We start from the raw sequence: 26,649 nt of genomic DNA, 5'->3' as shown, positions 1-26,649 counted from the left end.
AAATATTGATTGATTGATTTTATTTCGCAAGTCACCATAATATATATACAGTAGCATTAAAAACAACAGGCTTACACAGGATGACCCACGAAAGCTCTAAAGCTATTTTCCAGTGGGGAAATAGGCTTTACCTTGTAAATAAATATTACCTTGGAAATAAGCTTTACCTTGTAAATAAATATTTACAAGGTAGTCAAACTGACAGTAGATGCAGCGTGTAAACACAGTATGAATTTCATTACATGATAATAATAAAATGATAATTACGTAATGTCATGGGTGGTGAAACAAGGATGGGACGTTTTGTAATTCGCTACGCAGGCTTTTGATAGTAAAGCTGATGAAATACAGGGTTGAAAGTAAAATAATGTGAAAGACTGAAATGAAACGATCTATTCAAAATATAAATTCCATGAAAGAGAAGCGATTCAAACAGAGTATGATATTGCGTTTACATTCCCTTTGATTCATATTATTTTGATTCCCTTTCAACAATCTACTTCTTTCTTTATTTCTTCTCTCTCCTCCATGCCCCCTTCCCTTTCTTGGGGCGGCGGGGATGGGGGGGGGGGGTATCGGATATGAGAAAGCCTGCAGTTTAGGTGTTATGGCACACTCGGACAAGTTCAATTTAGTGGCCTAGTAGGTCCATTGGTAAATTGCCAAGTCGTCGACTGCCAAGTGCCAACTTGCACTCACCACATGGTCTGATTTAATTTAGTCCATATCCATTCCGTCCATCAATATTTCGTCGAACAACTATTTGGTCCAGTATCCAATTCATTTTCATTCATTTTGCACAATAGCACGTTGTCCAATTAGACCAAATGGTATATGGACTGAATGGCTATTGGACCAACTGGTTACTAGACGATAGTGGATGAACATAATTATGGTAGACTTTAATGATAGTAGGCGAGTTGGCAATTTGACGATTTGGCATCAGACGAAATGGAAGTAAACTGATCCATGGACTTATATAGTATCACACCGGTATAGATAAAGAGGTACAAAAGTGGAAACGATGCCCGACGGACATGCGCATATCCAGGATTTTGCACCACGAGGGGGTCACTATTTTTGCGCCCCTGTGAACCTTTCGGAAAATTGCACCCCGACCCGACCACTCAGGCAATCAAAGTGCCTAAATGCATTTTGAATTGTCTTATTCCACAACCACGTGAAAAAGGCAATCGAAGACCATTTTTTTTAATGTGTCCATAGTGTGTCCATGTAAAAAAAGATCAAAGTTGTATCCACTTCTTGAAAAGAATAAATGCGACCAGAAAGCATAGAATTTTTAAGCGTTTTGGGGTTTCAATTTAGTTCAACTTTTCATCAGAGTGGTAGACCATACTAAAATTATGTGCGGGAGCTGTAATTTCTTAACCGGGGCTAGATCCAGCTTTCGCCAATAGGGGAGGGGGATATTTTCATCTGTTTTCCGATCAAACATTCTACGCTTTTTGCAACCGTGAACATGATATGTATATGAATTATTTAAACAATTATTATTGATACGAGCGCGAAACGTGAGCTGAATTTTTTTTATATTCTGACCTAAAATTTGAGGGGAAAAAAATCTATGAGCACTTTTGGCAATCAAGAACAGGATGAGTATCTATCAACATTTTATGCGATCACGAAGTGCGAACTGACAATTTTTGAATTCCCAATCCAACACTGGACATCATAAGCACTTTTTATAACCATGAACAGGATGGGTATATAGCTAAATAATTAATGCGAGCGCTAAGCGCGAGTTCAAATTTTTTGATATTCTGACCTCGTAAATTTGTGCGAGTGCGAAGCGCGAGCTTAAAAAGTGATTGATATTTTGACCTAAAATGTGGACATTCTAAGCACTTTTGGTAATCATGAACAGGATTGTCATCTAACTAAACATTGATGCGTCCGCAAAGAGCGAGATGAAATTTTTTTCATATTCTTACCTAAAATTTGGACATTTGAGTAAGCATTTTCGGTTATCATGAAAAGGATGATCAGTAACAAAACATTTTATGCGATCACGAAGTGCGACCTGACAATTTTTGAATTCCCAATCCAACACTGGACATCATAAGCACTTTTTATAACCATGAACAGGATGGGTATATAGCTAAATAATTAATGCGAGCGCTAAGCGCGAGTTCAAATTTTTTGATATTCTGACCTCGTAAATTTGTGCGAGTGCGAAGCGCGAGCTTAAAAAGTGATTGATATTTTGACCTAAAATGTGGACATTCTAAGCACTTTTGGTAATCATGAACAGGATTGTCATCTAACTAAACATTGATGCGTCCGCAAAGAGCGAGATGAAATTTTTTTCATATTCTTACCTAAAATTTGGACATTTGAGTAAGCATTTTCGGTTATCATGAAAAGGATGATCAGTAACAAAACAGTTTATGCGAGCGCGAAGCGCGAGCTGAATAAAAATCTATATATTTTGATACAAAGTCAGACATTCTAAGCACTTATCTTACCATGAACAGGATCGCCACCTTACTAAACAATTAATGCGAAGAGTAGGATGAATTTGTTTTTATATTCTGATCTAAAATTAGGACTTTCTAGGCACTTTTGGTAATCATGAACATGATTGGTAATTGATGGGAGCAAACATGAGTTTGGCACCCCCTCCCCTCCCTAGGTAAATTGAACCTGAATTTGATTCACCGAGACAAATATCAAATTGGCGTGTGGTGAATATCCATTCGGCACCCCCTATGTTGAACATCAATTCGGCGCCCCTATATGTCAAACAGCAACTCGACAACCGTATATAGAAAAAAATTATTCGGCGCCCCATCCCCAAGGTTAAACATCATTTCGGTGCCCTTCGGTGCCCCTATGTCGAACATCTATACGGCGCCCCGAGGTAAAACATTAATTCGCCCCCCCCCCCTAGGATGAAGATCAATTTGGCACATCCTAGGTCGAACATCAATTCGGCGCCCCTAAGCAAAACATAAATTCGGCACCCGCTATATACATACTCTAGGTTGAACATCAATTCGGCGCATCCACCCCCCCCCCCCATGTCAAACAGCAATTCGTCAACCCCTTTTCTTTCCTTCCCTTTTCTCCCTATTTTGGCGCCCCCGAATACGCACATGGTAGAGCTACGGATATAGAGAAATAAGGACAAAGATGTAATGAAAATATAAAAACTCTTGAAATACTTTACGTTTTCTAGGCAAACAAGAATCCAAACTCCAAAGCGTATAATAACGTCCGGCTGAATAGACCTCCATTTGCATCCTGTTTGATATGCTTTCCTGTAAGTTCCATTGTGGGCAAAATAAAGGGCAAAAGTAAGTCTGCTTTCTTTGAGAGGGTGTAAATGATGATATATTCAAATACCAGCGAGTGTCATAGGTGACGGAATCATAGGCGACGGAACGTATTTTCAATTTTTTTTTTTTTTTTTTTTTTTTTTGGGGGGGGGGACAAAGCGAAAAAAGGCACTTATATGCAAAAGATTGCATTTTTTATGCAAACTTATATTTTCACCATGAGATTATCATCTGTGTTAAGTAGTTGTGCGTTTTGTAGTAATTAAATTGAGCAAAACCTTTTTAAAGTCTTTTCTGATTGATAAAATATCTATTTAGGCTTTATTTTTCCGGGAGCGAGCGTAGCAAGCAAACAGTTTGAACATTTTCAAATCTGAAGTTGTGAAACTCGCCGCTTTTTGGTCAAATCGCGCAAATTATTGTTAAAAGAGCATTCTTGCGAGGTGTTAAGAGCGCAAATCGCGAGCTATAAATTCTAGACATTGCTTGTACTAACATGACTAATAAGACATGAAAATCAAACATTCCGAGCAATTTTGTTATGAAAAAGATGTGCATCTAATTGAAGAATGGACGCGAGCGCGATATTCCAACCAGAAAACTGGACATTCTAAGCACTTTTTTAACCCAAGTACTTAATTGTGTGTCTTAATAAATAATAATTGATGCGAAGCGCGGCGAGCCGAAAATTTGTAATATTTCAACCTGAAAACTGGATATTCTAAGCAGTTTGAAACCAAGAACATAATGTGTACCTTTGATGCGAGCGGAAAGCGCGAGCTGAAGATTTGTGACATTTAAACCTGAAAATTGAACATTATAAGCACAAGTTGTAACCAAAACAAAGTGAGTGCCTTCCTAAAAAATAAATGATGTGGGCGCGAAGCGCGAGCCAAAAATTTTGTGATTTCCAACCTAAAATGTATCGTTTGACTTCAAAAAGGGTATTTTATTTTGAAAAGGGACATTCATGTACATCATTTTGAAATAAGTGCACTCTCCATTTAAAAAAGGCATTTTTTCCTACTGGGATTTTTTTATGTAGGGGGTTAAGTGCCCCTGCCGCCCCCCGGTTCCGCCGCCCCTGCTGCTAATATAGCCTCGGGTTATAATTTTTATCTAAGTTCAAACTGGTATTAACAAAAATATGTTGGTATGACTGCATTTTATAACGATGGTTTTCTTTAAAATATATATTTTTTACCATTTCGATCCATCACATTTTTGCATTTTTTTGTCCGTCGATATGCCCAGCGCTGAGAGGTCATGCCAAAACGTGATTTTGCATGAAGTACATTCTCTGAACCATCATCGGAACTTCGGAATCACACAGAGATGGAAGACCCCTTCCCCCAAAAAGTTCCGCCTAGCTGTATGTCCTCGAATATATATATATATATTTAATAAGACATCAGAAATGCGAAACACAAATTCACGAGTAATGCAGTTTTTGCAATAAAATTTGCAATTTTATTATATATATATCACCATGATAAGTACGTAATTTTATTATCCGAGCACATGCAGCGGACCGAGGAGGAGTGGGTGGAGGGAGAGGCACCTAGGAGACGTCATACTTGTTCTTGTTCAGTATACTACCATAACAAGTTGAAAAGAAAAATGCAAAGAGAAACTTGGAGGGGGATCGATGTTACATGGTTATAACATACAGACCTACGCACCGGTATCATAGGCGGATCCAGGAGGCCGACGTTACGCCCCCCCCCCCCCCGATATTGGCGGCGCAAAGTAATATGAACGAAAGCAGAGGGGGGGGGGGATATAAGAGGAAGAATGAATAAAAAAAGGTGAGGGGAATTCAGACTTGGGGAGGGGTGGGAGCCAATCATGTCACTACACAAGTATAAAAACAATTTAGCCCGCGCTTTGTGTTCGCATTGCCTGTTCGATGGAACATATATTCACCTATACCAATTCATTTATTGATTTATTCATTCAGTCATGGTTAAACAGGTTCACAAGTTCAGAGTTATTAGTATATAAAATCATAGTAACAAGTACAATGACAAGGTATAATTCATATCGAAATAGTATGAGACATAAAGAAATATTAACTGATCAATGTAATACAAAACACGGAAACATTGTTGAAGGGCTTATAGTAAAACGAACAAGGGAACTAAATAGGCCTTTACTTATTCAAATTTTTGAGCACCTTATCCGTCAGTGTGCATCTTAATTGTTTAATGATCATATTGCTCAGATCAATTTTCAGGACACAATACACAGTCCGAAAATAATACCTCACGCTCGCATTTTTTATAGGGTTTAGTACTGTTACGACTATAGATTCCAACAAAAACTAGCTTTGAGCTGCCGATCGATCGGGAAAAATGTGGATGAAAATATTGTTCACCCCGGCCCCGTTATTAGTGAAAGCTGGATCCGCCCCAGAATATATTGTTTAAAAAAAAAGGCATAGGCCACGCGGTATTTGTCATTTTTTTGTGATAAATACATTGAGGCAGTATATTGACAAATAATCACTGGAAGAGAAAGAGCATCTTATAGGCCTATATAACGCACAAAGCAAAATAATGAAGAATGGCGGCAAAGCTAGTTCAATACAAAATGATTTCCTTTTCCTTTAAAAAAAAATGTTACAACACGTTATAATAATGAACAATTCAAAATACAGAACCTGAAGAAATTGATAACGATTCAGTGAATCGGAATCGAAACAAAAATGCGTATGTAAATATAATTATAAAATAGAAATAAAAAACGGGAAAAAAAATAAGAATAGCCCTTTCACAAGCAACCATAATTCTCCCTCCCTTCATACCCTGGACAAGTAAAGAAAAAAAAATACAGCTAGAGAAACGAAGCAAAGATGAAAAGCAAGGAAAGGGAAGGAAGCCGTCTCTCGGTACCTGGTACTCTGCCCAGATATCAAGATGTACGTAGGACCTATTCTCCGCGATTTGAAAAACAACGTGCATAACATCACAATTATTATGATGGTCATTTAAAAAAGTTCCTTGGTTGTTTCCAAGTTATTTAATTTGCCGTCGAGGGACTGCGCGAATGCACACGCTCCTACAGGATATGAATGAAAAAGTCGCAAACAGACTCCGCCGTTCAATCCGATACTGTACTGTATAGCCGGTATACAGATCGGCACGTGAGACAAGCGCAGAGGCGATGGATATGAATATTCATGAGCAGGTATTGATGTCATTTGGTCTCAAGGTGGCGCTCTTCATTTTTTATATCAATTTCAAAATCTGTATCAAAAGAAAGCTCACTTGGCAAAATTTCTCTTCTTTATATATTTTTTTGAGAATAAAAACAGTTCTTTTGGCCAATGCAATACATTTTATGGACTCAGAACTTGTTTATGAGTATTTTGAAAAGCGAAGAGTGAAATCTAAAAGAAAGTTTTGAAATAAACCAATGTCACAATTTACCTTTAAGACAATGACCACAAATTTGGATGAATATGCGCAACTTAAACTGGAATAACTTTCTAATTTCTTGATGAAAATTAAAGTTCTTGGTATCATTTTAAAGGTCTTTTTAAGAGCTTTCAAGTGATACCAAATTTATTCATATTTGATGATTTTCATTTTTTTTGTCACATACCTACTTCATTCGTTTGGACAGCAGGTTGAAAAATGTGAAAATGGCTGATTTTTCTAGCATGGAATCGCCCAAATGAATGATGATTGATGTTGATACACTTGATGTCTTTCGTTGTCTTTGTCTTGATGAACAAAAACTAAAGAAAACGTTCGTCAAATCAATGTTCATTTTTTGTTTGTTCAGTTTCTATTTTTTATAATAAAAAGACACGACTCCGAGCTCCGTCTAGCGAGGAGGCAATTTTGGACTAAGTCTAAGTTGAGTTAATGGATCAGTGTTTCCACTCTTCCCGAAATTTTGGGAAATATTGACTTTTTCCAGGAAAGGTTCAACTTCAGGAAATGAAAAAATTCCAGGAAATCTGAAAATTACAATTAAACGTAGTAACCTTTAATATTCATGTTATATCTAAAGTCAAAGAATTGGGCCTTATCCTGAAAAAAGTTACCTCTCTTCTCGCGTGTGTACAAGTGGGAGAGGAAAGAAGTCTCCGCTGCTGATGAAATAAACAGCAGTGAATTGAGTGGTGACTAAAACCAGGATAATGCCAAGAATTGTTTACCTCGATATAGACCCTATATACGTCGCTTAAAATAATTTTTTCGCTCGCGCTCACATATCTGAATTTTGTTCCTATTTCTATTAAAGAGGGCGTAAACCACTCATTCAATGAACAAGGTTATGGCGTGAACAACAAATTTTAATTTCCCGGATATTGGTCACTTAGACCAAATTTATTATTATAATTGCACATGGAAAAAACACTCTTTATTATTTAGTTCTTTGTTTTTATAAGTTTATGCATCTAAAAATTTATTGCCATTTTATACCGAATTTCTTTTGTATATTCGTAAACCCCGACTAGACTGAGGACAGCTTCATAACAGAAACTAGTTTTTCTTTTAGTCATCCTCAGGCACTAGTCGGTGGTAATTTCTTCCTCTTATACATATTCTTGATGTCTTTTGCCTGGAAATGGAATAAATAAAATAAAATTTAGGCTTGCTGTATTATTGCCCGATTTTTGTTAAAAGTCAAACTTGAATATTCCAGGAAATGTCTATGAATTCCGGGAAATTTGGGATTCAGTTTCGGGAAATTTGTTTTGGATCTGTGGAAACACAGTTTTGGAGAATAAAAATCATTTGTGAGTGCATTGTTACTCTCAGTCTCAGTATAGGATTGGGGTGGGGTGTCCGGACACTTAAGCAATTTTGAAGCCTTTTTTTTTGTCTTTGCCTTCGCTTTTGCCTTTGGATTATATACATGTAGATCTCGTACAAAAATGATAAATTCAATACCGGTAGTTGTAATCTTCTTCAATTTTGTTCTCTATAATATTGCCTATTACTTTGTACTATTCAATTGATGAAGCTTTTCCAAAACCAGTACTGATGGGCGCTTGCACGAATTCTAAAAATGATAATAATAATATGCAACATTTATATATCGCTTAATACAAATGCTTCTAAACGCTGTATACTATTACCCCGGCCTTATTAGCTCAGCTACCCTTATCGGGCGCTCAAGCATTCAAGGAATTTCTTCCTACTGGGTACCAACTATTTACTACACCTGGGTGGAGAGTGGCAAATGTAGATAAACGCCTTGCGAAAGGACGCGAGAGCTGCGATGGGATTTGAACCCCGGACCTTGTGGTTCAAAGCCCGGAGACTCATCCACTGAGCCACAGCACCTCTACAAAGATCTGCCCATGGCAGCTCCCAGGGCTGTTTGTTTGAATTTTTGTTAACTTCAGTCCATATCAAAATAACATAATTTGATATGGACAAACGATGGTAATTTCTTCTTTCAAGATAAAACTAGAATATTTCTTTTTGGAAAATGAAAGTAATTTTCCACAAAGTTTTAAATAAGATATTGTATGAATTGCAGTGAATAGTATGTTGGGATGCCATTATCTGCAGTATTTTACATGTAATTGTAGAAAGCAAATGTTGTATAGATTTACTTCTTGTGAAAAACCCTCCTGATTGCAGACATATTATTGCTGCAAGGAAAAACACACAGTTCAGCCATTTGATCATAATCTTATGGTTGAATTAGTAACTGGTCTACATGGTATGTAGCATCATTTCCTCCCAACATCTCTATATAATACATTCATTTTGTCAATGAAATATTAAAAATGTTTTGTCTTTCCCCTTGCAGAAAACAGGAATACTTTATGAAAAGAAAGCTGTAGCTGTGATGACGAACATGGAGTCAAAATTCTTCTGATAAAGTTGAAGGTAAACCTATAAAGATGACGGACATGAGTGATATCGATCCGATCGTAACAGACGTGATTCTGGAGGAGGAAGAGGTGTCCAACATGCCAACAGAGTCAGAAATCGATGGGGCTTCCATATCAGCCAGTCAGGTCGGTCCCACCGACATCATGCCACGGAGCACGCCCTCGCCTAGCCCGCTTCAGCAACGCCCTGGCTCGGCACTAACCGTCGAAAACTTGCGACTCCACGAACAGAATGTAGGGTTGGAGGAGAAGTCATTGTCAAGACAAGGTAGTGCGAACTCGGGGCAGCGTGATCGGCCATTATCGAGGGGGTCGCTAGGCCCTGTAAGGACTCCCGGGAGCGGGACACCAGTAAGGATATGCTCTGGTAAATCGGGGTTAGGAAATATTACAGATGGAACTACGCCAGGACCGGATGAGTTAAGAACAGGGAGCGGAAAAAGGGAACCTCTCCCTCCTATAGGATCTGAACCTGCCTCACTGCAGCAAAATGGAATCGGTAAGAAAAGAAGTTTACCGAACTTTGCTGAAAGGCATTAGCAGAGCTGCCAAATAGTACGATTTTGTCGTATTCCGTACGATTTTTCACTTGAAATACGACACTAGGATTTTTATAGATAAAATACGATTTTTTGAAAATATAGCTATGGCAAGGCTCGACATTACAGAAATACACCTCGGGCAATCATTAATGAAAAATGTTAAGTTTTGGTGGCCCGAATCGGGCAACCAATAATTTTCAAAGTAGCGCAATTTTTCCTCCGATTTTTCACGCATTTATCAACTTTATACAGTTCAAATTGCAACCAATTCATCATGCGCCCTTTTTGTTGATCTACACACAAATACACACACACATGACAGTACATAGCCTTACCGCTATAGCATACAGTAGCTATTATCCTGCCGGCCGGCTGGCGTGAGCTTTGCATGAAACCACAGCAGCTACATGTAGCTATCTGTGCGCTAGCAGCTTATTCAGATTCGGGGAGCTACGATACGAAATGTTGCTGCTAAGAAATCTTCCACAGAACTTTGAAAATCTATGTCAAAGTCACATTTTACACCAATGAAATGCCCTTCTACAGTCCAGATTACTCAAATCTGGTGTAAACTGATTATCTGCAAGCATTAAAAACAGGAATTATGACCTCTCTTTTGACTCAAAAAGACCGATTTCCAAATGTGTTAATACACATAAAAACACAGGTGAGTACATCACAGTCCCACATGTGCATTTGTATGTATGTTGATACTTGGTTTCTTTCGAAGCTGCGTCTTTTCTAGCAAAAAATAAGCAGACAGTTTCTTTCTTTTTTGTTTATAAATGACTTCTTAAATCACTCTTCATAAAGAAAATACTTTGGGAAGGCATTTCATTGATATGAAATGTGAATTTTTCAAACATTTTGGCAAACAAAGTAAAGGACTTTTCTCACACCTTTTTTCCAGATATAACTTTTACAGTTTTTTTTTTTTTTTTTTTTTTTTTTTTGACAGTGGTTAAACCATATACCCCTTCCCATTGAATATGCCTGATTAAAGAATATGTTTCTACTAAAAAAATAATAATACAAACGAAATAAAGGTTATAAAAATAGAAATGTGTCATCCCCAAAAGGTGAGTGAAAATTATTTGCTCAATTGGCTTAAACTGTTGCTACATACAGCTGTTAAAAAATATTTGTAATGGCTTCTCATTTTTTCCCCCTTCACCATTTTTATTAATTTTTTTTATTAATTTTTTTTAAATTTTCTTTTGTTTCTTTTTTTTCTTTAATTTTTCTTTTTTACTTTTTTACTTTTTTTCCTGTTCTGTTTTGGTGGGGCCACCAAACTTTAATATTGGGCCACCAACAAAAATAATTTGAAGGTTTTGGTGGCCCGAACGGGCCACCACCAAACGGGCCACCACCAAAAAAGTTAATGTGGAACCTTGCCTGTCGGATGTAAAAATTACAGTGAGCACAACAAAATAATGAGATGTATAGTAGGAAAGTACACGACGGGTATGAATAGGATTTTTTGCCTAAAAATAGGATTTTTGGGGTGAAATAATAGGATTTTTGGTCAAGTGTGGTTGGCAGCTCTGCATTAGTAACAGATTTGAATCACAAGATTCATTATTGATTTAAAAAGTATTTATGGATTGATGATTAATGACCAAGCTACTACCAACCATTATTACAAGTTGTATTGATCAATGATTTATCATTCCTCAGCTGATGAAAGGATAATTCTAATATAGTCGTGTTTAATACTGATAGTGGTACATGTACCTGTATGCATGAACTTGCAGCTTGCCACAAGTTTAAGGAATTTTTTCAAAGCTTTCTTCAAGTTGATTTGCCAACGTCCCTGTAGCCCAATGCATTATTTCATAAACTTGTATTTAACTTTATATTATTTCATGGATTTTATATCTTTATGTTACAACAAAAACCAATTCTTGTAGTGACCAATCACCAACATATTACATCCTTCTTTATAATTTTTTTTGTTCTTATTCAGATACATGTACATTTATCTCAGATCATTAAGATAGCTTTATGTATTTCATGTATGCCTTATAATTGTTGCATTTTATTTTCTGACTTAGATGTATCAAGATTATCTGTATCAAGAGAAAATCAAGAGGATCAAGAAACAGTAACTAGTATAGCAAGAATGTCAGCGCGTTCAGACAGATCTGTCTCATTCAGAGAAGGAGCGGATAGGTAAGCTATTAAAGAATAAGACCTCACTCCTTTTCCAGTATGGTACGGAATGCTGTCAACATACCACTGTAACATGCATTGTAATTGTCATTTTGAACAATGTGTTCTACATGAGATATGGAACTACATGTAGAAATATTGAATTCTTATATCAAGGATATTTTCAGTACTTTACATCAGAAATTATACAGAATTTTGTTCTCAGTTTGTGTTGCTGTTAAAGGTATAATTTGAAGTTTGCAGATACTGGTAAAAGTTATCTATCTTTACTCTTTCCTTATACCCCTAAGGCACAAAATTCTGGTATCTTTTTCGCACGCCTCATTGCCAACTGCCTGTTGAGCTCCAGCGAACTCTATGTGTTAATGTGCAATTGCCCAAAAGAAGTCATACTTTACATGTAGATTGTGTTAACCAGCTATGCCAACTTCCACCAGATTAGGCTCGATCTCTGATTCTTGAAATTGTATTGATGTTGATATACTTCCAGCTATCTCTCTATTGCGCATAATGGTGAGCAATAGTTCAATGATTTTACAGGAATACCTTTGTTTTTCCTTTGCAGGTCACATTCACCTTCATCAGCCGGTAAGCGGAAGGACATAAAATCGCCGGCCTTCAGAGAGGTTCATAAGGCCATAGATGCAGATGGAAGTGAAAGGGTTACGATATCATGTGCTACCGAGACAGAATGGAGCTGGCTTCAAATGATCAAATTTCTCGGGAAAACGGAAGAAGAACTTGCTACCTTAGGAGGTAAGAGTTCAATTAGTTTTTCAAATCCCAAGTTTTGTCCCGAAGAAAAAAAAATCCAGTTAAGATAATATCATAATAATGACATTTATTTTTTATTATATGCAGAAATAATGTTGTTTTTATTTGTTTTGTTCATATAAGAATACATTTCTCCAATGAAGTTTGACTCTTCTCTGTTTGCTGATTGGATGAAGGTCATATGGGGCCCCATCCCATTTGCCAACTTATTCTTAATTCTATATCTATGTTCTTTCTGTATTCCATGATTAATTATAAAGTATCATAACTAATCATAAATATGTAAGCAATCTTTGATAACTCCATGGAATTCAAACAGTCTCATTAGTATTTATAACTTCTTCCAGACAGCTTTGACATTCAGATCATCAAAGGCATTCACGGAAAGATTTTTTTTTTTTGGTAATTTTATTTTTGAAGGTACGCTACGCCCAAAGACACCCACAGAACGACCAATCAGGTCTGCACTCTCGGCGAGCAGTCGCGCATCTCGTACCAAGCTCCAGTCACGAGAGGGCAGCAAATACGTAGAGGAAAGTGATGGGATGAAAGATACCGAGGGAGAAAAGGATGAAGTGCCCCCTCTACAGTTTGATTCAGATTCAGAAGTAAGTATTTAAATTATCTTTTTCTTTATTCTATTTATAGTATCTTTTATAAAATGACTTCATGGCTGAATTTCATCAAACTTGTGATGAATGGAAGCTTCTCCATCAGTGGTCATAAGCCATTAAAACTTATTAATCAGATAAAGAGCAATAATACTATTGTACATGTAGGTAAATGTAACCATGAGCAACTTCAGGGTATTTTGATAAGGTGGGGGGAGACAAGACGACATAAAATGACTTTTTTTTTCTCAATAGGGGTATTATAGAGGCAAGTGACCCTAGCCACTCATTTTAATGCTCTTCTTTCCTCCTTTTTCTTCCCCTTTTTTTCCTTTTTTTTTTACGTCATCTTTTTTTTTTCACAACCTGAAATATCATAGGGGGTGGATTTCTATTTTCTTTCCTTCAATGTGATGCTTTTATACTCTTAATTCTATAGTTTTCTGATGAAGAAGAAGCCGGTAAATCTGACCAGGGGGTTCCCAAGATAGGCCCGCCCCAGATCATCAAGTACCAGCGTGAATCGGAACAGGTGCCGATCTCCCAGAAGTTCCGGGACGCCGCCAATGTCGTGGGGCAGGACCTGGACATCGACTTCAACGATTTCGACTCGGCAGACCTGAGTGAGCAGGAAGACGAGGAGCTGGAAGCCAGGATACGAGGTGAGGTTATTGTTCTCTCTGAGGCCACAGTCACATCTGTGATACTGACAACAGACTGACCAAATCTATTATGTCATTCCTGATGAAATACCATTGGTTGGTTTGAAGTCAGTTTAGTTGGTGTGACTTGGGTAGTGCATCATTGCAAAACTGCAGACATTGTGGTACAGTGTGTCCCAGAAAAAAAAACAAAAAGACATTGTTCACATTACCTGTTACCTATCCTCCAAAGATGCGTAGTATAGGGTCTCCACTCTGGCCTATTGGCTGCCACAGCTCTGGCTTCTGGTGCCCAGGTCAATGCTGTGTTGCAGATGCTTGCAGGTTCCCCTCTTAATTGTTCATAATTCATTGTAGTTTTTTTGGCTATCATAATCATAAATTTGCTTCATGAGATGTACATGTTTGGAAAGATATATGCTTCTCACCTTTCATTTGAAGCCCATCTTAACGTTCATAATACATGCATGACTGAGTTAGAACAATGGAAAACTGGTCCTACCAAATTTTCATTTGCATATGAGCAAAATAGATTTTGAGTGAGTTTTTCTGGATTTTGCACAAAACAAAACCACAGTCTCAAGAGTGAAGACATGGCTGGTCAATTCCCAGGTTAACTTTTCATTTGTAAGTCAACATGGGTATTAATGGCCCGAATTCACAAAGGTGGTTGTGAAAAACATCAGTTGAAGCCATGGTTTTATGCGGATTTTCTGTATAAATTACACTCAATTTGTCACGTACATGTATATTAAAAAATGTCCATTGCTGATGCGTGCTTTTGTCACTGTGTGCCAAATAGATGCCTGTTGCCATGGTTGAGCATGCTATTTCATTCATGAGTCCACTGTTTTGAATTGATGAGCGCACTTTTCAAAACAGTGGACTTATGAAGGAAATAGCGTGCTTAACCATGGCAACAGGCGTCGATTTGGTGCACTGTGACAAAAGCGCACCTCAGCATTGGACACTTTTTCTCATACACGGTAGTTTGAGCATAATTCATACAGGAAATCTGCAAAACCTTGGGTTCAACCGACAATTTTTCAAAACTACCTTTGTCAATTCCGGCAATTATGTGCAAGCTAAAAAAAACACCTAACTACATGTCTTTTGAGGTGTCATGATGAAGTCACATAAAATTTAATTCTCTTTACCAGTTTCCCAGAAGAGGACCTAAATTTAATAGTTTTCTAGTTGCCCACTAATCTGCAGTCGGGTAAACTTACCAACGCTAAATCAATCTCGTATTTTTACCCAGGTCGTAAGAAAGATGAAGAAGATGAATACGATTACTACAATGATGACCAAAAAGCTAGTAGAACTAAACATCTTGGGGATGATCTGGATGACAGAACAACGCCCCCGTTGTCGACGGTGAATGAGGTCGCTGAGGTGTGCGAGTTCTGTGGCAAAGATGCCAAGACGTTCCCAACTCATGAGATGCTGAAATCAATGTCTCAATCCGAGGTACGGCGATTAATGATTACAATAAGAAAATGATGATGTTTGTTTAATAGTTCTTAGTTTTTATGTGAGTGCATACATCTGTAAGTGATATTTTGAAAATAGGTTTAACTTGATAGTCAAGATTGATTAATATATGATTGTAGAACTTGAATTGATACATTAAAATCAGATATTTCGTACACAGGGGCTGGCACAAATGAAGCAGTACTTAGCATTTCAAAATTTTTGTGAAATAGTCATATGAATTTGTTAGTCAATGATGTCCAAACCTCATGTTTCCATGTCTATATTTTTGTAAATTTTCCTACTTATGGTAAATGAAAATACAATTTTAGACCTCAAGAAAAATGTAATAGCTGTATTATGAATAATAGTGATACGAGAGAAAGATGTATTATGAAAATCAGATATATATACAGATAGCTGCGAAATTCAAATCTTTTGGGACAAAAAAATTCTGTTTGACTTAGCAAAAAATTGACTTTAAAGAGGTTAGAGGTATATATAGACACCAAATGTCTAAAGTAGTCAAGTGCCTTCCTCAATTGACGGCGGGCACTTAACGGACATATTTGTCGCATGTACTATTATGCACTGTACCACGATGTGACGCTGTAATACTACAACATAGTAAGTGAATGCATGGGATATATTATGTCCGTTTCATAATTATCTTCTTGGTGATTAACATTTTGCTGCTCGAGACAGTTTAGTATCAAGTTACATTTCATCTCAGTCATTTATCTTACACATTTGGCCTATAAGGGGTAAATCCACGTTTTTTTTACTACAGGCCGACATATTTGCTTATTTCGGCGTATGAGTACACTGGATTATATATTTATCGTCTGGACTATTGAACTCTTCATTTCATTCCCATTAATTAATATTGGATCTTTCTACAAGAATATAACAATGTCAAAACCAATCACACGATCCATGAAGGGTTCTCGTTCTTCAGTTACTTGTGATGATTCATGTGGTATACCTTCTACTTTGGAAATGGCATCTTCTTCGACACCATCTTGCTCAACTCCCCCCTCTGAAGCTACACCGAACAAAGGAAGTAATGGGTCATTGTCATCATCATCATTAGATTTGGTCTCTAATTCTATTCAAACCTACTTACAAAGTGACCAATTTCAAAGTTCCATCGATTCAGCAGTGGAGAAGGCTATTAACAAAGTTCTGAACAAGTTTATTCAACGGCTGACTGATCTCGAGCGAGCAACATGTAACATAAAGGATCACCTCGAGCGTAACGATGGAAAGTTAATCGAATTAGAAGCGAGTCTCGGATCTAAAGATAGAGAAATTCGTCGCCTCAATGAGCAAGTATCGCAACAAAGTGACGCAATCAGGAACCTCAGGATCGCAGCAAACGATGTTGAACAATACTCGCGGCGTAATTGCCTGAAATTCTACGGAATCGCCGAACCTGAAGTCGCTGATCATCGGGAGGATACGGATGAGATCGTGTGCAGAATCGCGAGTGATCGTCTTGGGATTCAGCTATCGAAATCGGACATAGATCGTTCCCACAGAGTAGCCAAAAAGATAAATGAGAAAGGAGGAGGCGGAAGGAAGACCCGCCCACGAGCTGTGATTGTCAAATTCACGTCCTATCGTGTGCGCGACGCTGTACTCAAAGCTCGCAAAAATCTAAAAGGTAGTGGTTTAGCAATTGATGAATCGCTAACTGCTAGTAATCAAGAATTGCTTTGGTTGACCAAAAATCATCAAAAAGTAAAGGACGCATGGGTACGCGACGGAAGAATCATAGCCCTTGTACAGGGTCTTGACAACAAGCAGCACAAGAGAATGATAAGAGAAAAAACTGATCTGGACAAATTATAAACAATCAATGATAAAGTATAAACCATGTGAAATTAACTGACAATGTATAACTACACACCATATTTCCCTCTGGCATTTGCTTTTTAATGATATATCGATTTCTATATAATCTTAGATGTTTCCTTTTTTATAACGAGTAGTAACCTAGGCTATATTGTTTTTGTTATTTTTACGTTTAGTGAGTGGTGATGAAAGTGTGTGATTTCCTGTTTCCCTTTAGTAATATCTCTGATTGTGAGTTTGGTAATCTATTCCACAATGAAATTACCTTGATTGATGATAGTATTTTGTATGAAGAAAACGGTGATTTTGATGATCTAATTGATAGTATCGATCCTGACCGGAATACCGATATATTTGATGTCAATAATAAGTATTGGCTACCTGAAGAATTTAAAGCAAGTCAGGAAATGAGTTTGACAACTGAATTTGATCTTAGTTTAATCCATTTCAATTCAAGAAGCATGTATAAGAATTTTGATACAATTCATGATTTCATATGCAAACTAAATTGTCAATTTTCTGTGTACGGATTTAGCGAGACTTGGATACATGAGCGAACACCCCTATCGTTATTTCATATTAATAATTATACTCTTTTTCATAGTGATAGATTGAAAAGCAAAGGTGGCGGTGTTGCGATGTTTATACATAATACTTTCAATGTTATTGAGAGACAAGATCTTCATTTATCTCTCAACCTTTGTGAATCTCTCTTTATTGAGATAAGTATACCTAAACATAAAAATATCATAGTTGCTGTCATATATAGAGACCCACATACAAACATATATGATTTCAATATAGCTCTGAACGAATGTTTACGTACAATAACAAATGAAAGTAAAGAAACCTATATAATGGGAGACTTTAACATTAATTTAATGAATTCTTTAACTGTAAATTATATAAATGACTTTGTAAATATTGTTTACGATAACTCTTTTCGCCCCCTAATCAATAGACCCACTCGAATCAATAACTCATCGATGACTCTCATTGATAATATTTTTACCAATGTGTGTGATAAAAATGTTAAAGCTGGTATCCTATATAATGACATCACTGACCATTTACCCGTTTTTTCTATGACTGAAAATAAACGCATTGAGAATGCTTTTAGATCACATCAGTCAAATTATTCTATGAAATGTATAACTTCTACAACTATTAATGCTTTGAAAAAAGAGCTCTCTGAGATTAGTTGGACTGATGTATTATTATTTGACAATGTTGACTTTGCTTATGAACGATTCTTGTATAAATTCAATGAAGCTGTAGATAAAAAGTGTCAAAAGAAATGTCGTAAAAAGAAATATGTTCCAAGGAAACCTTGGGTATCTCCTTCTATTCTAAAATGTATTAATAAGAAAAATAGACTTTATAAGATATTTTGTATTAAACGTGATGTTCAATCGCATACTAAATTCAAAAGATATCGTAATATCTTAAATAATACACTAAAGCTTGCCCGTAAGCAATATTATTGCGAATTATTACAAGCAAATAAAAATAATCTTTCTAAGGTATGGACAATTTTAAACAACTTAATTGGCAAGGGCAAAAAGTCTGATTTCCCCTCATTCTTCATTAAAGATGGGAATAAAATAGATAGAGATGAAGACATTGTTGAAGAGTTTAATACATATTTTTCTAATATTGCTTTATTAGCTCGTTCAAAGTTGGACAAATCAGTCATTTCTAAATTTACTTCATATTTAAAGAATCCTTGTAGTAAATCGTTATTTTTAAATCCAACAAATGCTAATGAAATAATAAATATTGTAACTAAGCTCAAAAGTACCAATAGTACAGGTTTTGATGATGTTTGTACTAATTTAGTCAAAAAGGTTATCCAACTTATAGCTGATCCACTAGTTCATATCATAAACTTGTCTTTTTGTTCCGGTAAAGTCCCTAACAAAATGAAGATAGGTAAAATAATCCCTGTACACAAAAAAGGTGATAAACATCTCTTTTCGAATTACAGACCAATAACTTTACTACCTTGTTTTTCGAAAATATTGGAAAAGATTGTATACAATAGAACACTTTGTTATTTAAACAAAAACGAATTACTAAATAATGCCCAATATGGTTTCAGACCAGGACACTCATGTGAACATGCTCTTATTGATTTACATAATGTACTTATTAACTCCGTTGAAAATAATCTACACTCTTTTGGCATTTTCCTTGATTTAAGCAAAGCATTCGACGTTATTGATCATAAAATTCTTTTGTATAAATTAAAAAATTTTGGTATTCGGGGCATAGCATGGGATTGGTTTTTTAGTTACTTAAACGATAGATATCAATTCACCTTTTTTAATAACTGTCAATCTTCTTATTATAAAGTTCAATGCGGAGTACCGCAAGGTTCAATATTGGGGCCACTTTTATTCATTTTGTATGTCAATGATTTATGTTATGTATCTTCTTTTTTTCGCTTTATACTTTTCGCAGATGACACTAATATAATTTCTTCACATAGTAATTTTAATGAACTTTTAAATGAAACTAAGAAAGAGTTATGCAAAGTGACAGACTGGTTTGGAGCCAATAAATTAATAATAAATTATGACAAAACCAATGTTATGTATTTTTGTAAACCAAACATTTCGTGTAATATATCTGCTGTTAAGTTAAAACTAGGTTCGACAATCCTGAATGTAACTAAAACAGTCAAATTTCTAGGTATAATTTTAGATGATAAATTAACATTTACTAATCATCGTTTACATATTTGTAACAAAATATCCAAAAGTGTAGGAATACTGTGTAAATTGAAATCCATATTACCTGAAAAGAATTTAATTATGCTATATAACTCTTTGATTCTACCTTATATTCAATATTGCAACATAACATGGGCCAGTGTTGGAATAACTAAATTGGATTGTATCCACAAACTCCAGAAAAAAGCACTACGCATTTGCACCAATTCTCCATATCTGACACCATCAGGGCCATTATTTTTTAGATTAAAAACAATGACAGTCTACGATATTCATAAATTTAAGATTGCTACACTTATGCACGCAGTTAGATATAGATATGCTCCTATTAATATCATCAATCTTTTTCAATATAACTACGACTTTCACCGATACAATACTCGCTCTGCTAATAGCTTTCATTACCCTAAAACAGCTTCAACCTTAATTCTGAACTCTTTTAAGTTTACCGGGCCACGAATTTGGAATAATCTCAATGTATGCCTTTTTTCATGTTCAACTGTTTCTTCGTTTAAATGCAAACTCAAAAAGATCATTATTAGTACTTATTCCTAATTTGAATTCAAACTCACCTCATTTATATATGTATTATTTTTGTTAATGAATGAACCAAGATGATGGATGTTCGGGTGTGCTTTTGTGTGTGATGATGACGATGTGTCTCGGTGGATGTGTCTGTGTGTGAATGAGCATGTTTCGCTTCCCCCCCCCCCCTCTTCATCTGATGTGTACATATATTAATTACTGTATTCTTTGGAGGCTTCTTATTTTCAAGTGTAAACTTTTTGTTGCCCTCCTTTTCTTGTAATGATATTTCTATATACGAATGTACAATTTGATGATGTTTTATTATTATCAAGAATAAATTGAATTTGAATTGAATTGAATTGAATATGTTTTGCATAATCTGGTTTAAAAAATTGCTCCATTTTACATGAATAATAATTGATTAATTTCCCATACCTTTCATTGCCTCATAGCAGTCTAGAATGGAAATAATGTTGTGGTACCAGCAAATAGAAAGGGAAGTGCTACCATTGTAATATATATTTTCATTATTGCCATTGAATATTTTGTATTAGCTCTTCTGCTGTAAAGACTACCAGGAGCTTGTCGAGTACACCATGGAGAACACCGCCCTCTCCCAGTACCCGTCGGAGGAGCTGATCGACATCGCTCCCCACGCCCCCTACGGTAGCAAGCAGGCCAGGAGGGCCGCCAAGGAGCGAGCAGCCCAGAGGTTAAGGGATAGGGAGATGGCGCGTCAGAGAGCCGCCGGAACCAATCAAGCTAACTTTTATGCCTGTAAGTATTGCTTCATCGTTGTCTGTTCTTGGGAAGGGGGGGGGGGGGGTGTTTTGCAAAGATTGATGTCTGACTAAAAATCATGCTTAAATTCCCAGTTCCGTGTGGTATTACAAATCCAGGGGGCCGTTTCATAAAGCTGTTCGTAAGTTAAGAGCGACTTTAAGAACGGCTGGTGAACCCTTTTACGTGCTAAACCATCGCCAATTCAATATACCATTCACCACAAGAAAGGATCACCAGTAGTTCTTAAAGTCGCTCTTAACTTACGAACAGCTTTATGAAACACCCACCAGGGGGCCGTTTTATAAAGCTGTGCGTACACTGTAAGTTAAGAATTACTTTAAGAATGACTGGTTATCCTTGTGGTTGATGATATTCATCGTTAAATGTTTATTGGTGATTATTTAGCGCGTAAGAAAGGTTCACCAGTCTTTCTGAGAGTCGCTCTTAACTTACGAACAACTTTATGAAACACCCACCTTGGGTGTGCTCTTTCACATATTCATCAATGAGATTACATATTAAATATGTTTACACGTATGTATGACTTTTAATCAGACTTGACGTTTTGTGAAACTCTCCTCTGATGTATATGAAGACCTCAGATCCAAAAGATACATCACTCTTAAGATAAAAATACCCTTATGTTCCATATTTCATACAGGCATCTATTTATATGAGATTTTTAGAAAGTGACTTTCTCATGGTTTCTTCCAAATTTGAGGTTAAACCTTTGTTAAAAAAGAGACCCCTACCTGATAAATTGTGTGAAGTTCTCAAGATTGCGATTTTTTATTGAAAGTGGTTGTGTTATCTCTGGAACTGAGCTCTTCATCTGAATTGACCAATTTGCAACTGATTTGAATTTAAATGTTAGAAGAATGGTTTCAGATCGCAAGATATGAAATTTTTAAGCTTGCATATTATGAGTGCCATGCTATATATCTTCTCTTGCAAAAGTGGTTTGTGCTTTTGAAATACTCAAACAAACAAAAAAATTAAAAGAGAAAAGGGATTTTAAAGAAATAATTTTTTTCATTCAGAAACTAATTTGAAGCAAATGAGATTTCCCTCAATTTTGTTCATGTTGATTTGTTAATTTTCTATAAAGATTGATTGTGCATTTTGATTCTTTACACAAGAAATAGACAAGAATAAATAAAAGTGACTTTGATTCATTAAAAATTAGCTTGAAAATAATTTTCATTTTGGTTTTTTATTTTCTTGGCTGATCTGCAGCCAAAAATTATGTTCCAAGCTCCAAATATGTTCATATATTTTTAATACAAATATCATCATCTGCTCCTTGCTCCCCCAAAACCCTTTTGGTCCAGCTCCACAAAAGAATTATTTATTTATCAAGTTTTTATTTAGCTTTTTTTGCATATTTGTTGTTTTGCTCTTTTGATCATCTACCCCATACTTACATTCCATAACATTCAAAGATATCTTAATACAGTTAATAGATTTGTGGTGCAATAGTGCATTGTATATAATCACAAAATTTTATTTTATGTATTGTATGAACAGACCTGCCAACCAGTACGTTTTAGGCGTATTTAGTACGTTTTTTCAACCAAAATACGGCAGTACTTTTTTTCTTTAAAGATTTTTTTTTTTATTTTACAAAATCGTAATTTATTGAGAAATATCATCTCTATATGTCTCTATTTCATAAAACCTACACAAATATGGTTATTAGATCAATGTAATTTCAGGTAACTTGTTTTTTTTCAATCATTTTGTTAAAATCAGGGTGAAGATATACACATGTTTTAATGGTTTTTTTTTCATCTGCAAGAGCAGTGCGCATTTTAACTTGCATGCAGCTTGAGCGCTGCAATGAGCGAGTGCGCCAAGCATTTTATTATGAAATACAGTTTTTTGGGGGAAAAATACATTTTTTTAATCACAGAAGACACTTTTTCATTCCCAGAGGTTGGCAGGTCTGTATGAAATGCCTCGACAACATTCATGACAACCATCTAGTCATGGTGATTCCCCATGCTTGAAAGATCGTTTGAATGAACTCTTCGATTTACAATGTACCTCAAAAATATATTATTGATGTTTGATTTCCCTCTTGCAATATATGTGCACAATTATATCTCACCACAAATAATGAACACTTCCATCTCCTACAACACGATGTGGCTGCAACATTTGATTACCATCTCAACCATTGATTGTATACCTCTTACAGTGCAAGGTAGGTGTTCTGATGATAGGGCTATACTGTTGTTGTATACCACAATGTTTTTAATCCTCATACAGGTGGATATGCTAGAAGGTGGCAATATGACTGATACTTTTAAAAATCAATGAATAACTTATTCTACTTAAAATTCCCTTTCATCCAGCATTTTCTATGTATATCACTAACTGAACAAAAGATTACATATACAGGGGTATACACATAATTTGATATTGTTCAACTCAATTTCAAATCCTGATTACTGTATGTAATCAAAATGCAAGTTTGATACTTTTTAGAAGTAAATTTATGTTTTTTGAGAACATCATGATCATGTCCTTATATTTCTATGGACAGACTGATTGCTCTTTTTGCCATTTAAAACTACATTAGGGGACTAGCATTGAAAAGCAATATTTTTAGACAAGCCGTAATATATAACAAACTTGATAGATTACATAACAACATCAGCTGATATTATGAGCAGGTAAAGCATGTCTGTATGTTAATAGACAAGCAAACGTTGAATTTTTAAGAAAAAAAAATGTCAGTCATATTCCTACCTTCTAGCTTTAAGGTAAGTTGAAGTCAGCATTCGTCATCTGAGGGCTCAACTAAGAACCAGAGGAATCTCTTTTTTTGTATCAATAAAACTGGAATACAAGTAGCAGACATGGGTCTCTTTGTCTGCACTTTGTGCCAGGCATAGATTTTGAAATGATGATAACTTGACAATTAACATGTAATTTCAGGCCTTAGTTTAGGATTTTTGAGCTATCTCTGTGATGTTCTCACATCCCTTTAACACATGTTCGTCTGGTTTCTGGATTTATTCCCTCAGGAGATGAATGCTTGACCATAAATATGCATGAAACTTGACCTGCTGTGAAAGATTTATATCTCATTTTGGAACTTGGAAGAATACTTTAATGACAGTGATTAAAGATCCTTTTTTGCACCAAACATTTGATACCTCATGACCATGTCCTGAATCATAAGATTGCATTTCATGTGTTGCAGTTATGGTTATTCTTGGAGGTGGTCATGTGATGTGATTTTGAACCGTTCACATATGGTCAAGTTTCCCGCATACTCCAAGAGAAGGATATTGTTTGGTGCTGGGGTCCTGGCAGTGAATCTCTCATAATCTCAGCTATGTGTTGCTAAACTGGTTTACCCACAGTGATGCTCTGATCCTGTTAAAATACTGCAGTCGCAGAATATGCTGAATTTTCAAACATTTTTTTTTAATTCATCAAAGAATAGATTTTGTCTCTTTATTAAATTTTGGCAGAAAAGCCTATTGAAATTTGCATGAACAAGAAGGAATAACATCTGGGGCCTGTAATACAAATGTTAGCGATTGATCGTAAGCTTGATTTTTACGATTGATTGTACATTGTTGTCAATGGAATCAATCGTAGAAAAATGTTCTACGATCATTGCTAAGTTTTGTGTTACAGGCCCCTGATCATTGCAAATAATACAATAATAGAAAGTCACATTTGACTTTTATACTTCAAATATTTTTTTGTCAAGTCAAATCTAACTTCAAAAACGGCTTTGCAAATTCTTCTTTATTAACATTAGCTGTACTGGCCTGATCAAGCACTGGCATTTCAAAAGTTTTTAAAATTCTAACAGAACTCCTGTGGAACAGTATTACAGGAGGATGGCACCAAATATAGTTTTAAATGTAGTGCATGGTCAGAGAATTTTTTTTTTACCCAAAGAATCTGGAGACCAGTTGCATTCAAACTCAACTATGAAAATTAAGTGCAATTCGTAAATGCATGCTTTTGATTAGATTAGTCGAAAACGATTGCTGCGACCAACCCCAGTACTTTCTATCGGCTTAAATAAAGTATATCAGTCTTTGCAGCATTGTCAGTAAACCCTCATGCAACACTAGTGCTGAATTATGGGTATCTCTGCCTCTATCTCTTTGGGTGTATACGTCTTTTATACTTTTGTATCTCGATAACCTGTAGTCATAATCGTATTTTCTTTCCTTTTTATATGTCTTTAATCTCTTCTACGTAGCTCATCGGATAGAAATCATGGATGGAGGTCGGTTGATTAAAATATCGCCATGTTTTTATTTCAATCTGAAGTGCACAGCACATTTATTTTTATCATTTGTATTGCATTTGCACTCTCATTTGGTGTTGGTGTTCATATAAATCCTTTAAAAATGATTTTGATAACATGAAAAATGAAATTGCCAGTCGCTTCAGTATGCTACTATACCAAGTATACGATCATAATATTCACATTTTGCTATGAAATCGAAATTATCAAAATTTGATGGGAAGTGCATAATTATGAATTCTTGGGGCTTAAATTAAAGCTTATTGCGGTTCCAAGGTTTACAAATTCTACGTTGTCATATTGATTTATACTTAAAAATTATACTCAATAAATAACAAGAAGAATAAAACTTCTGCTTCTTGCAGATGCATGTATTTGAATAATATATACAGTACATGTATGGATGTATTTGATTATTGGCTATAAAAGGGATCATTTGGGGAAAAAATGCAATGTAGAAGCAAAAAAGGGGAATGTATCAGGGAGCTTTGCACTAATAAAACAGCTTTTAAAATCTTAGCTTACTTCGAAACTTATAATTTTTATGGATATTTTTTCATAAAGCAAAGGTGCTTCATAATCCATTCATCTGCATTAAATAAAAACTCCTGCTTTTTTCTATATTCTAGATGTTCAAATTTAGAGGATGTTTTGTTCAATGTTTAGATTTCACCCATTTTGACAAGATCATATTATCCATACCTCACATTAAATGATTTGTTTGCTATTCCCTTCCATTATCACACCAAATTTGTATCAAATTTTGTTTTATACATACATGTAAGTTTGACAAACTAATGTTTAAAAAAAGAGAATGCTTTAAGTTCATTAATAATCAAGCTTTCACTCCCTTAATACCATTTTTAAAGCTTTGTCAATGTTGCTACCAGAATTACTTGGTGTTAAATTGTTTATATTTTTTGTTAAATACTGGATACCTAATTGTTATCGATAATTCAATATTAATTGTGTGATGCTCCCAACCTCCCACCACACACACAACAATACCCTAATTAACATTTCTTTTTTTGTAAATGTTACTTTTTTCCTCTCATATTTTCCCTT

The 26,649-nt window shown here is 35.6% G+C and overlaps 1 protein-coding gene across 1 annotated transcript in view; it reads left to right on the top strand.

Moving 5' to 3' along the window:
* Nucleotides 1-26,649, top strand: part of LOC129279137 (uncharacterized) — a 46,348-nt gene that overhangs the window by 8,174 nt on the left and 11,525 nt on the right. The window contains exons 2-9 of the mRNA XM_064111289.1: nucleotides 9,078-9,661; nucleotides 11,762-11,879; nucleotides 12,445-12,635; nucleotides 13,074-13,261; nucleotides 13,704-13,926; nucleotides 15,188-15,396; nucleotides 21,074-21,296; nucleotides 25,537-25,563. Of these exons, the coding sequence (XP_063967359.1) occupies nucleotides 9,172-9,661; nucleotides 11,762-11,879; nucleotides 12,445-12,635; nucleotides 13,074-13,261; nucleotides 13,704-13,926; nucleotides 15,188-15,396; nucleotides 21,074-21,296; nucleotides 25,537-25,563 (1,669 nt within the window). The 5' untranslated portion in view covers nucleotides 9,078-9,171. The remainder of the gene's footprint in view (nucleotides 1-9,077; nucleotides 9,662-11,761; nucleotides 11,880-12,444; nucleotides 12,636-13,073; nucleotides 13,262-13,703; nucleotides 13,927-15,187; nucleotides 15,397-21,073; nucleotides 21,297-25,536; nucleotides 25,564-26,649) is intronic.

This window comes from Lytechinus pictus, chromosome 16, assembly GCF_037042905.1.
Source record: "Lytechinus pictus isolate F3 Inbred chromosome 16, Lp3.0, whole genome shotgun sequence".
NCBI classification, from domain to species: domain Eukaryota; kingdom Metazoa; phylum Echinodermata; class Echinoidea; order Temnopleuroida; family Toxopneustidae; genus Lytechinus; species Lytechinus pictus.
This window is presented reverse-complemented; position numbering and strand designations above follow the sequence as displayed.